The sequence below is a fragment of the Sander vitreus genome, chromosome 9 (assembly GCF_031162955.1).
Source record: "Sander vitreus isolate 19-12246 chromosome 9, sanVit1, whole genome shotgun sequence".
NCBI classification, from domain to species: domain Eukaryota; kingdom Metazoa; phylum Chordata; class Actinopteri; order Perciformes; family Percidae; genus Sander; species Sander vitreus.
Genome location: NC_135863.1, coordinates 30,442,858 through 30,455,218, shown reverse-complemented (window position 1 = coordinate 30,455,218; position 12,361 = coordinate 30,442,858). Strand labels below are relative to the sequence as shown.

The 12,361-nt window shown below is 45.0% G+C and overlaps 1 protein-coding gene across 2 annotated transcripts in view; it reads right to left on the bottom strand.

The window, feature by feature from the left end:
- The window catches only part of dab1a (DAB adaptor protein 1a), an 87,774-nt gene that overhangs the window by 4,799 nt on the left and 70,614 nt on the right, over positions 1-12,361 (bottom strand). The window contains exons 6-13 of one of the 2 annotated variants that reach the window (XM_078259638.1): positions 12,061-12,180; positions 11,521-11,559; positions 5,260-5,409; positions 3,440-3,502; positions 3,219-3,315; positions 1,799-2,205; positions 709-904; positions 483-631 (exon numbers count right to left, since the gene is read on the bottom strand). In XM_078259638.1, coding sequence (XP_078115764.1) covers positions 483-631; positions 709-904; positions 1,799-2,205; positions 3,219-3,315; positions 3,440-3,502; positions 5,260-5,409; positions 11,521-11,559; positions 12,061-12,180 — 1,221 coding nt within the window. The remainder of the gene's footprint in view (positions 1-482; positions 632-708; positions 905-1,798; positions 2,206-3,218; positions 3,316-3,439; positions 3,503-5,259; positions 5,410-11,520; positions 11,560-12,060; positions 12,181-12,361) is intronic. The other variant, XM_078259637.1, reaches the window with a different exon arrangement.

Below are 12,361 nucleotides of genomic sequence, written 5' to 3'. Positions count from 1 at the left end.
TCTGTCCATGTAGAAGTAGTGCTGCATTGACGCTACCTAGCTGGTATTAATAACAGCTTAATGATGTCTCTGACAATTCCACCAGCTAATTTAACGCTGTGTTGACCACACCCACACACACACACACACACACACACACACACACCCACATACTTATGCAGGCACGCTACTGCTCATATTCACACAGAAACACACACTTCACACATGCACTGACACAAACACACACTCAGGGACACAACAGCATCGACCCCCTAATCAGCCAGAGTGATTACCTGGCCCGCCAACACCGCTACAAAGGCTATTTATCAGCAGATCTCAACACGCAGCGCAGATTATAGCAGCATAGGAAGTGAGTTATTAAAGGCAGAAACACACTTGACTTATTCCACTACCATCCTCTCACACACACACTTGACTTATTCCACTTCTACCATTCTCTCTCACACACACGCACACACACACACAACTATACACACACTTACAGCATCTTCCTCTCCACTGCGACTAGGGCTGCCCTCTGCTTCCCCGAACGAGTCGTCTGTGGGGGGGTCTGTGGCGTCGGTGGGGGGGTCACTGACATGGGAGGCGGAGGACTTGGAGGGAGAGCTCTGCCTGGGAGCTGGGGTGGGTGCTGCAGGGGAGGAAAAGCTGAGTCAGACGCAGCTACAGAAGAAGCATGTTACTAAGAGTAACAGATCGAGCTCTTACGTGAGTTGGTGGATGGTGTCGTGGAGGTGACTGGCGTCAGATTCATTTGAGAAATGTCAAAGTCGTCACAGTCGTCCGTGTCCTGGGCAGTGCCCACACGGCTGAAGTAAGTGCTGAATGCCTCTGAGGTTCCTGCTAAGCCGGGCTGTTCACCCTTCTTCAACGGCATTGCCGGAGGCTTCGCCAGCTGAAAATCCTGAAAGGAGGAGGCAAACATTGGTCAGGAAAGGCCGACATTACAACTGGGCACTGGGACTTTAACACTTTGACTCACTTGTATAGGCATACAAAATGTAACCCAGACTTTTAATTTATGATGTTTTTTTAATGTTTTCTCTATCGTCTTGAACTTGTCTTAATCTTATAGCTTTTTGGACTCCTGCAACAGTCTCACCCACTACAGTCTTTGGTCTCAACCGTATTGGTACATAGTCTGAGGGCGAAACAAACTCCACAGAGGCTCATACTAAATCTAGTCCAGTTGTACTCAGCCCCCGCTCTTTGAGATAAGGAATCAAAAACAGTAAAAAATGCTAAGTTACGGCACCGACCATGTCCACTATGTCCCCAGTTAATGACCGGTCGGTGACCTCCGTATATGGTTCCCCATCTCTCACCCTGTCATCTCTCTACTGTCAGCTGTCTAATAAATAGGGCTGTCCTTGATTCAAGAAAGTCTTCTTCGAGTCAACTAATCGATTAGTCACAATGGACAGATCTATAAAACCGAGTTTCTCCACAAAGAATCATGCAAAAGCGCCACTTTAAATCTTGTGTTTACCAGAGATGTGCTCATAAGTTTCTTGGAAATAAGTCATTCAGCATGAAAAAAGCCTAAAAAATGACTAATCGACTAAAGAAATCTAAGTCGACTAAGAACAAATTGAACGATTAGTCGACTAATCGACAAAGACAGGCCAGTCCTACTAATAATATAATAATGCCCCAAAAACAACTGTTCCTGGCTTCTCTGGTTGATTTTTGCAGCCAATTTTCTTTTCTTCTTTTGAATCATGACCACTCTTTCTAAAAAAACACGATATGAAAAAAAGAGTTTCAGTCACCATAATTCTGATCTCATCATCCGTACCTTGAACATTTCTTTGCCTATCTTCCTCGCCCTCTCCCCGTGCTGCGGACTCGACGACGCTGAAGGGGAGGGAGCTGCAGCGCTGGCTCCAGCACCTGAATGGCTCTCGCCAGCTGGAGTCACAGTCGTGACGGGGGTGAGAGTCTGGAACATGGCGGCAGGCAGAGTGCCCACAGGTTGGGCAGGGAGGTAGGCTGTGGGGGAGAAGGCTCCGGCTGCCATGGCTGCCCACTGCTGCTGGGTGGCAGGGAAGATGTTGGCCTGGCCCCAGATTAGAGGCTGGCCACCTGGCAGCACCTGGGCTACCGGACCTAGAGGAGACTGGACCCCGAAGGCCAGCGGTGTCTGGGCAGCAAATGCCTGCTGGGACCAGTGGCCGGGGGGTACTGCTCCCATCGTCACATAACCTGGTGAGAAACAATAAAGTAAACAGTTTGATGTTAGGAAAAGTATACAGATAGATATTTTGTAAAATCTTAATAAGGGAAAAAAAAAAAGAAGACAGAAAAGGAAGTGATTAAAATACCCACAGTGCATATGCTCACCACTGCTTTTCTTCTCCACACACACACACACACACACACACACACACACACACACACACACACACACACACACACACACACACGATAATAACCCATGCATCACCAGAGAATGCTGCCCTACTTCTGCCTGCAGCTATGTGGTGTCTCTCGATGGTCATGGTGAACTACAATAATTACCTCCAGAATGAGGGAGAGTTATAATGAAAAGGAAGAGCCTGACACACACACACACACACACACACACACACACACACACACACACACACACACACACACACACACACACACACACACTCTTTAAAATCACTCAAACTCATCAGTGGAAGCTCATTCTATTACACACTTGCTGCTCTTGTGTTTCTGGTCTCCAGTTGTTACCTACAGCAGTGAATGTTGACATGTCATCTCGGCAGCCCTGCTGCACCGAAATGTGCACAGAGAGAGAAGGAGAGGAGACGAACAGAGGGGAGTGTAGAAGGAGAACCAGAAAAACTAAGACGTATACAGCAATGTCTAATTCACAGAAGGCCTGTGCATATCTAGGAGTCTTCACCACAATCATCTCAGCATGTTTTAATACCTTCCTCCGACCACCACAGTCGCCTCAGCCACAGGTAAATCAGCATCTGAGGCAGCCAAGTAATGATGCATTTCATATTCAACACACAGCCAACACCACCTTTTCTCCTCTTTCCCCTCATCTACATTTCAATTGTATTCCCCCTCTATTTATTTCAACCCCTCTATCTCCTCTGCCTCCGAAGCTTGTGACTCTTCTTCATCGCCTTTTCTCGACGCTCTCTCTCCCGCTGCGTTTGTTTCCCCTTCTGCTTGAATCAGCGGCGTATTTAAGCAGGAAATGAACAAGGTCCTACCTGAGGGCACAGACGCAGGATTGAAGGGAGCAAACAGTTCCGCGGGAGGCAGCAGGCCCTGCGAGGGGTCGAGAGTGTTGGCTGGAGAGGCGGGGGTCTGCACAGGGTTGCGATTGGAGGTCGGGGTCGAGGAAAAAAACACATCATCGGAAATACAGTTTGTAATACAGATTTTATAAGACGTAAATCACAAACTGTGTATGTGTAGGACAGCTACTCACCGATGGAGAGGTGATGTCGGGCGGTGTGGACATGTCTCCAAAAATCTCTAATTGGTTGATATTCTGAGAATAAGATAAAGCATACACTACCAGTCAGGTACAATGACAATACTGATATACTATACTATATATATATATATATATATGAGAGCGAGATTTTCTGGGTCAGTTTGCATTCCACTGCAACATGCATCACACATTGCATGCAACACGACACTAGCCTGGTATGTTTGTGGTACCTACCTGAGCACTGTGGCAGCAACACAGAAGAGGTAACAGAGGGATGAGGAGAGATGGGATAATGAGATGAAATGATTATGATGACATACCTACCAAGAGTTATCACAATCTTTCAAAAGGGGGGAAAAAAAAAAACCACAGTCTTTGTCATCTTTGACGATGAAGGTGCTTTCCACCAGCTGGTCTAAAAGCAGACAACCACACCCTCTGCATCATTACTGTACCAGTGTCTTCTTCTGGACATGTCATCACGCTCGCCCTGTTGTGGAGGATGTGTGCTGTGCCTCAGAGGGAATAGCTATCACATACAGCAGCCTTTCTATGTGATCTGAATTAGTTCTGTTACATTCTGATTCCTTTCATAGTCTCCCAATGATCCTTCTCTTTAGTATCTCCTCTTTTTTTTGTGCAAGTTAATAATATTTTTAGGCCGGTGGCAAGTGAAGGAAACTCTATTTTTAGCCGTAAAGGAATTTAAGCCATGAATACATGGTCAGAGATTAGCATAAATCATGGATGCGGATAATTTCTTTTGAGATAATGAATGTTCTTAGAATATCTTCCGTCTCGTAGGTCACAAAGTTCTTTTTACATCTATCAGAAAATGGTATCTGTGAGCATGGCGTTTTACAGTCATGGGTCTGGATTGGTATTTTCATTTATTTTTTTCAAAGGGAGGAGGGGGATAGGAGGCTGCGATACGTACTATCGTCGCTGTGGAGTCTAGTGCAGCAGATAAAGATCCATTCATCAAGACGATAAGATATGCTAAATGGACTGATAACAGGATGTCCATGGGATTATAAACACATTTTCGAAAACACACTCCATAACATACAATAAATCCCTATAGTTGTTGTGTTGGATGTTGTGGCACTGAGTACTCTGAGTCAATACCACAGAGCTGGAGAGAGTGTTCAAACATTACAGGAAGTTGGACGTTTATAGACTTTCTGTCGACTTTTAGTGAAGTTCCTGGACTCAATATTCTTAACTTGAATATTGAAATATGAAAACGTGTGGCGGTGGGGTCAGGTTGCTGTGATAATGTGTGTTATGAATGCTTTATTAATGTGCTGTGAGCAGCTGGACTCTCTGCTGGTGAGATGACCGCCACTGTCTGCTCACCCCGCCGACCCCCACCGGTTCCCTGACAGACTCTGACCTTTCTGTCCACCGGCCCTGAAAGGACCTCCCTCGGAGCTACTGGAGTGTTTTTCTCTGAACTATACTTCTCAGACCTCACTCTTTCACACATGCAGATGTGAGCGCACGGGTGCACCCACGCCTACGGTACTCCACTCTACCTTCCGCCTCAACCTGGTTACTATGCAACAGTAAGGTTGCATGTTTTATTCATACATGACAGGGATCATGAGCTGGGGTGACCCAAAGCTAGAGAAGAACAAAAGTGGTGCGGTACAGATGAGGACGGAAGACAGGAAATCATCCGGGGATATGCCTAAAGAAGCCGTTCATAAGGTAACCTTTAGGACATTATGTTCCCTGCTCACAAATACTGAAAACCCTCTGAGCTTTTGTCTGAATCACATCAAGAGCACTGTGCTTTTGCGCCTTACCTGAGTCACCATTTCCAAGTCTAAGTCTATCAGATCTGCCACTGCCTGCTGCTGCAGTGCAGTTTGTTCTTCTTGGAGGGGCCGATCATGATTATGATGATGTTGATGATGATGGTGGTGATGGAGGGGGGTGTTTTGATGTCCGTTCTTCTGCAATCACAACCCCAGTGTTAGATGGCAGGTGGGATGAAAATGTGCTCACACACAAGTTAGTTGTTTGGTCATACACTCAGAGAGAGAGAAAGGGTGAGACAGAGGGGAGCGAGGTGAAATGAGGCTTGTTAAAGAGGGGAATATGATGGTCTGCAGGTGTTGTAGTCACAAAACACACCCGTCGACACACATTCAGGCACAGAGGAAGGTTCTTTTTGGCTATTCTTAGAGCCCAAGTGAAGATTTAAAAAGGTTTACAGATCATCCCTACCTTTAGTCTACACTGCAGCACTGAGCTGGGGTTTAAACCCCCTTTGTGTTTCTGTAAAGCCTGCTCCGCTGTGTCAGGAACCACAGTGGGAGACAGACAGACAGGCAGACACAGTAAGAGGAGCTGGATTAACTAACATGCTGTATGTGAGAGCAAAGTGAGGGAGTATGTTACATTGCAGGGGGGAAAAAAACTGCTTCCTTCCTGCTGGCTTGCTCTGTGTAGAATAGCTGGATCTCCATCAATGTGAACAATCTACAATCTAAATATGATTTTTATTATCAGCAACAAATCCCATTAAAACAAAGCCAAAAATGAATTGATCCTACTGTGTCTATGCAGCCAACAGCTGATATAGCTTGTGTCTTCATGCATCTGAACTATGCTTAAAACATACTGGTGTATTTGCATGTATTTTGCACCCTGACTGTACAAACAACCTCTAATATTGTTCAGCTGGAGCAGAATGATGATGGTCCTGCCAGACCTTTCGCCAGCGCTGGAGCTGACACATAATGTGCAGATCGGTCTGGCTAAGGAAGAGTAGTTGGTGCACTACAATATTGCTGAGTGTATTTTTTTCTTTGGATGAAAGAATGAAGTATGGCCATCATTAGCTGATTCTGAAGAACAATAACAGCTTGCACAATACTAATCAGTTCTGGAAATATTGTCAATTTTTCAACTGGATGTTTTTTCTCTCATTTTTTAAAACTCATGATGGTTCATTTTAATCCAACTGATGAAATGTACCTAATCTCTTTGGAATATTTAAATTGACCTGGCAGTTTGTTTAAAACACACACTATCTACTGTTATCCTTGCTAAAAGCTACAGTCTGCTGCCCACTGCTCTGCCTTTCTTTCTCCACTCTCTCTACGTCCATCCCTCTCTCTCTTGCCCTGCCAATTATCCTTCTGTGCCCGTTGTCTCTCGCCCATCTCTTTGCCCAGCCCTTTATCAGTACAGCCACCACCTATCAATTAGCCCATCTCCAGGGAAACGCTAATTACCTGTGCACATGTGTTCTGCATACAATTATCGCAGCCCCTTTAATTAACGCCACCTTGCTGATCCCCTACCGTCTGACTGATCACCCTGGCACACGGTTGAAAAAATTGCTGTCAAGTGTGAACACACAAACAACTTTTTTTTTTCTCAGTCACTCTATCTTTCAAAACACACACACACACACACACACACACACACACACACACACACACACACACACACACACACACACACACACACACACACACACAGGTTTAATTTGATTTAAACCAGGAAGCTAGGCCAATTTTGAATTGACAGATTGACTGAATTAATGACCCACTTTTTATATATATATATATATATATATATATATATATATATATATATACATACATATATACATATATATGATACTTAGATCATATCATACTAATCCAGTGTGTGAGCAGAGTTGATGCGTTTGGCTGGTTGGTGGTAATATGCTGACCTCTACATGTAGACTCTGGGATAGCGAGAGCTTCTGTTGATTCAACACACACTCTCAGTTCTTACGGGGTCAAAGCCTTAGTAGATTGAAATGGCTTTGTGTGTGTTTTATTGATTTGTCATCATTTAAGAAGGTGACAAAGTAAACAACTGAAGAGATAGCTTTGGACAGGAGGTCGCATTTCTGCCGCTGCTATCATCTCATCCCAGGTGTAATATGTACACACACAGCAATGATGTGTGATGACACAGCAATCATCTAACAATACTGTCCACTGTCACATCCTTCTGCTAAGAAGACAATGAACCTCTCCTGCCAATGAGAAAAGCAGTAAATCTACCCTAAATAACAATGGTGAGATATACACTGCTGCCTCTGGTCACTCCCCACTCAGTAATGTACTACTGGTACTACACAGGTACTACTGCTGTGTTCACGCCACGTTGGCTGAATAGGAAGAATGAGAAAACATCCAATTGCTTACTGTTCACGTTTTATTTTAAGATAGTTACCCCCAATCCAAACCCTGTGTAGAAGATCGTTAATATGTTAAGATACAAGTTAAACTAACTCATTGTGTCTTTATAGCTCATTTGTAATTAGCTGAACTGTGTTGGTGCTAACGACGGATTCCATCTACATTGTACTGCCAGCACCAGGAGCTTGTCAGCCATTTCAACATCAGTTTGTTTGACACTTCTGCAGTTCTGTCCACTAAAGGTAAGATACTGTAGCTACCAGACATTCCCCCCATTTCTGCTTGAGGCTGCTCACACTATGATGTGATTGCAGCATTTTGATGGAAAATACCTGCTGCGACATCACTGACTGTGGTGCAACATGCTTGAAAGATTCAACCCATAGAAAGAGAGGAGCACAGCAGCAGTTTCCTGCCCTCTGCGAGTCTTTAAACCTCATCTTAAAACCAAATTAAATGATCTTCAAATTACAAGACAAGCTGTCAGCCTACAAAACTACATTCTTCATTTTCTAGGATCCATTTATATATTTCTATGATCCTGGGTTGTATTTACTCCCTCTGACTGACTGGGAAGCAGGGAAGACTAGGATTCGCTTCTTTTATTCAGAATGGACGACTAGTCCAATTGGTTGCACAACAAGAGAGAAATATTGGATTTGTTCATGTTCTGACACCTGCCAACACAAAGGCAATCCAAATAGCAGCATGTGTTGTGGGCTGGGTAAGTAGAAAACAGAAATACTGTGGTGACTGTAAGCTTCTTACCAGTGCTGGGGATAATATGCAGCCAGAAAACTGTGCGACTGATTCCAAGTCTACCAAAAATTCATAGAGAGGGATTGTGAATGCCAGTAGTGACGTGGAGGAGTCCAGTTTTAGTGGTTTAAGGATTCAAAAAATTGAAAATAAAACACTGCAGGGGAGTACACACGGAACTGGTGGGCTCGGGATGGATTGAGGGAATACCGATGGACAGACCACCCACATGGGATGAAGTGCTCACGTATACAACCTCACATCCACACGTGCAGACACACACAGGACAGCAGCCTGGTTATTGGGAGTGGGAAGATTTTAGCAGATTAAATCAGGCAACTATATAAGTAGCATCTTTATAGGCTGGTAAAAGAGCAGCTGAGTTATAGTGCAGCCTGACAGTGGCCAAGGTTATCTTTCATTATAACCACCAGCAGTGTGAGGCAATAACGGGAGCTTAAAGAAACACACACACACACACACACACACACACACACACACACACACACACACACACACACACACAGATATAGATTTACACTGCACAAACACTCTTACTTATATGCATGAATATCCTGATATATAGATTCAAAAATATGAGGCCATGCACATTTAACGTCAGACACATAATTTGTATCCATTAAAGGAAAGTTGACAGTGACAAAACGTTCGCAATTCAATTCAGCGCAGTCTGGGATAAGGTCATGCAGGTTTGCACTGGATTCACCACTGGCAAACCACAGCCGGGCATGCTTCATCGAGCAAACTGACACCACACACACACACACACACCCACAAACAAACACACACACACACACAGTATCCCAGTTAACCATATGGAGCAGGCACTACGGAGCACAAGGAGAAGAGCACCAGCCACCACAGGTACAGCACAAGCAGAACAAGTAGCACAGCACACTGCACAAGAGCACTGGGTCTCAGCAAACCTCTCAGGGAAACATTTAAGAGGATCACTGTGTGGGAGAGATGTTAACAGGGAGTAGAATCACTGCAAAATTAGAGCGTCACAAGGCTCTAAAAAAAGGACGGGGGCACCAAAGGGAAAGGCTTTACACCCGGGACAGCTGAGAGGTTTGTCTGAGAGGGGGAGGCAGGCTGCGGCGGGTGGCGGGGCACGATTCAAACACATGGTCACTCACTGGGTGTCGCTTTGGGACGTCATAGACCCCTTCCTTCTGCTGACTGGTGGGAACCTACACAATCAGCCAATAGAGTCAGAGAACAGCCAAGAGAGCCTGTTACCTCTGGTTTAATCAAACCATGAAACATCACTGTTACAGCACTGCGACACACTGTATGCCAAGACTAAACCCTGAAACCTGGCTACTCGGGAATCAAATCAATCACTAGCAGAGTGAGTGAGTGTGTGTGTGTGTGTGTGTGTGTGTGTGTGTGTGGGGGGGGGGGGGGTATGTGCACACGCAGAGATAATCAGAATTAAAATCTGCGGAGTGAGAACTCATCTACTAGGCTAATCAGTAGATCGGCCTGCGGTGATGGTCTCTTTCTGTAGCTTTCTCCCTAATAGCTCCGCTATCACACCCACAGACATGTAATAACTCAGATTGTCACACACAGAGACATGTAATAACTCTACGTCACACTGGCAGATAGATTTGACAGTGAGTGTAATGGGAAGACACAATGAGCACTGATAGCTGATATTTAAGAATCCTGGGATTCCTGTGGTTTGTTTCTCCAAGTGACATCATGTTTTAAATAAAAGTTTTATTCCCCCCTAGTTGGACGTGCCCTAATCAGACTGTGCGGTAAATGAAAAATAGCACTGATGAAGAATGTGGATATCTATCTAGCACAGCCTGTCATATTCTTTCTCCTCCTCTCAATGCCTTGTTACTTCTTTCACATGTTTATTTCCAGAAGCTGCCATCTTTATTCATACATTAGTTCCTCTGTGGCTGGAGGCTGGCTGAGGCTCACGTTTCTTACGCCTGATGTGTGTGTGGGGGGTTTGTTTGTGTATGTGTGCGTGCATTTTTCTGTTTGTGTAGGTCTGTGCACGCGCCAGCACTCCGTCTATTTTCAATCCATTTTATTTAAAGATCAAACAAGAGGCTGGTGATTAATCTTTCTTTCCCCCGCTTTCTTTCATCTCCTCGGGAAAAAAAGAGGAGGGGTCTGCCTTCCACACAGGCCAGGAATAACCTCCACATCACCGTGCCCTCCCCCTCTTCATCCCTCGGAGGTCTACCCACGCTTCTGAGGAGTGCACCCAAAGAAAGGCTTGTCTCCCTGGGGTAGCTAGCTATAGCTGTCGGGGCCCTCTCGAGAGTGTTGGCTGGTTGTTCGTCTTTTATTTCCTGTATCTACTTTTTTAAGAGTGAAAAGAAGCTGCTATTAATTTTATCAGCAGGCTACAATATAGCCATTAAAGAGTAATGTAGCTGGTACTTATTGGCAAGCAAATGACAGATTAAATCTATTTAGTTTGAACACTTTAAAAGAGCTTCCTGATGTTGGTAGCTTAACCACAGCTGACTACAAGATGACTGAGACACAAGCAGGCAAGACAAGCTTGTGAGTACCTGATAAATGCCCTCTTCTGATTGGTCACGGATGGGCTCGTGTCCCGCCTCAAACACAATGTACTACAACGTCAGCAGCAGAGGGAGGGGAGGAAAACAAGAAGCAGGAAGAGAAATTGGAAGATAAATAAATTGAGAGAAAAGTGGTGAAATTGCAGAGGTGATTAGTCAAACAGCATTGTCAACAGGCTCTCATTAAAAAAAAAAAAAAAGCAATTGAACAATAGATCCTGGTGACAAGTGGAGGAGAATTTACGCAGCAGAGATTCCCAAAGCAGCTGAGGAAAGTTATTCATCTTTCAGCTAATCATGCAACCTGACTGGCAGACATGCGCACAAACACACAGGACCCGTGATCACCCATTTTTGAGCGTCTCCGACAGTTGTTGACTGCACATACACATCTGCGGACATCCTAACCCTCCAAACTGTACCACACTGCCACATTGTAACCAAACAGGGGCCGTCTCCCCCACAGTGCACACAGAGAGGAGCAAGCCGACTGGAATGCAGCACAGGTGACAAGCAGCAATGTGATTGGTCAGGAAATTACCTGGTAGACCGGGTCCTCCAGATCCTCCTCCAGTATTGTCTGCAGATGAGCGGCAGCAGGAAATAGAGGGAGAGATCACACACGGAAGAGAGAGGAGCAGAGGGGAGAAGACAGAAGAGGCGGAGAGTTAAGCTGGTGGAGTTGAAAGAGTAGGCGGAAAGCACAGCAAGACATAGCAGCTTCCCAGCATTCAGATAATCATTTGGCAATCATCAGAGAGAGTGAGAGAGAGAGAGAGAGAGAGAGAGAGACAGACAGACAGACAGAGAGATAAAGAGAAATTAAACAGGAGATGCAGAGAAGCGAGAACAGAGGAAGGTGAAATAACCACCATGGACAGATGGTGCTTCTGATGAAACCTTAAAAAAAGTGGGTGCTCCGTATGTCATTCGCTTGCTTTGAAGTTTTTTTAAAAAGTTTTACTTGGCTTGTCAGTCAAGAGTCCCTCAGATGAAGCTCATCATACTTACAGTATGGCAGATGATTGAGGTAAGGTTAAAACGGTAGAAAACAGAGGGAACAGAGAGTTGGGAAGTGTACCTGGTAGACCGCCTGCTCACACTGCTTGTCTTTTTGAGCCTTCTTCTCCATCTCCTCTCGCTGCTTTATCTCATAGATGAGCTGGAACAAGTCCCGCAGGTCCAGGATCACAGGCTCAGCCTAGGGAGACACATTATACAGCAGGGCCATTACCACACACACCAACAGGCGCACACACTACTGTATACACACTCATAGCAGAACTCATAAATTGCAACTATGCCTGCTAATTCTAGTTATGTGGGGAATAATGTTGACTGAACCTGCACTTCCTCATGATGACAGGAAGATTAAGGCCAGG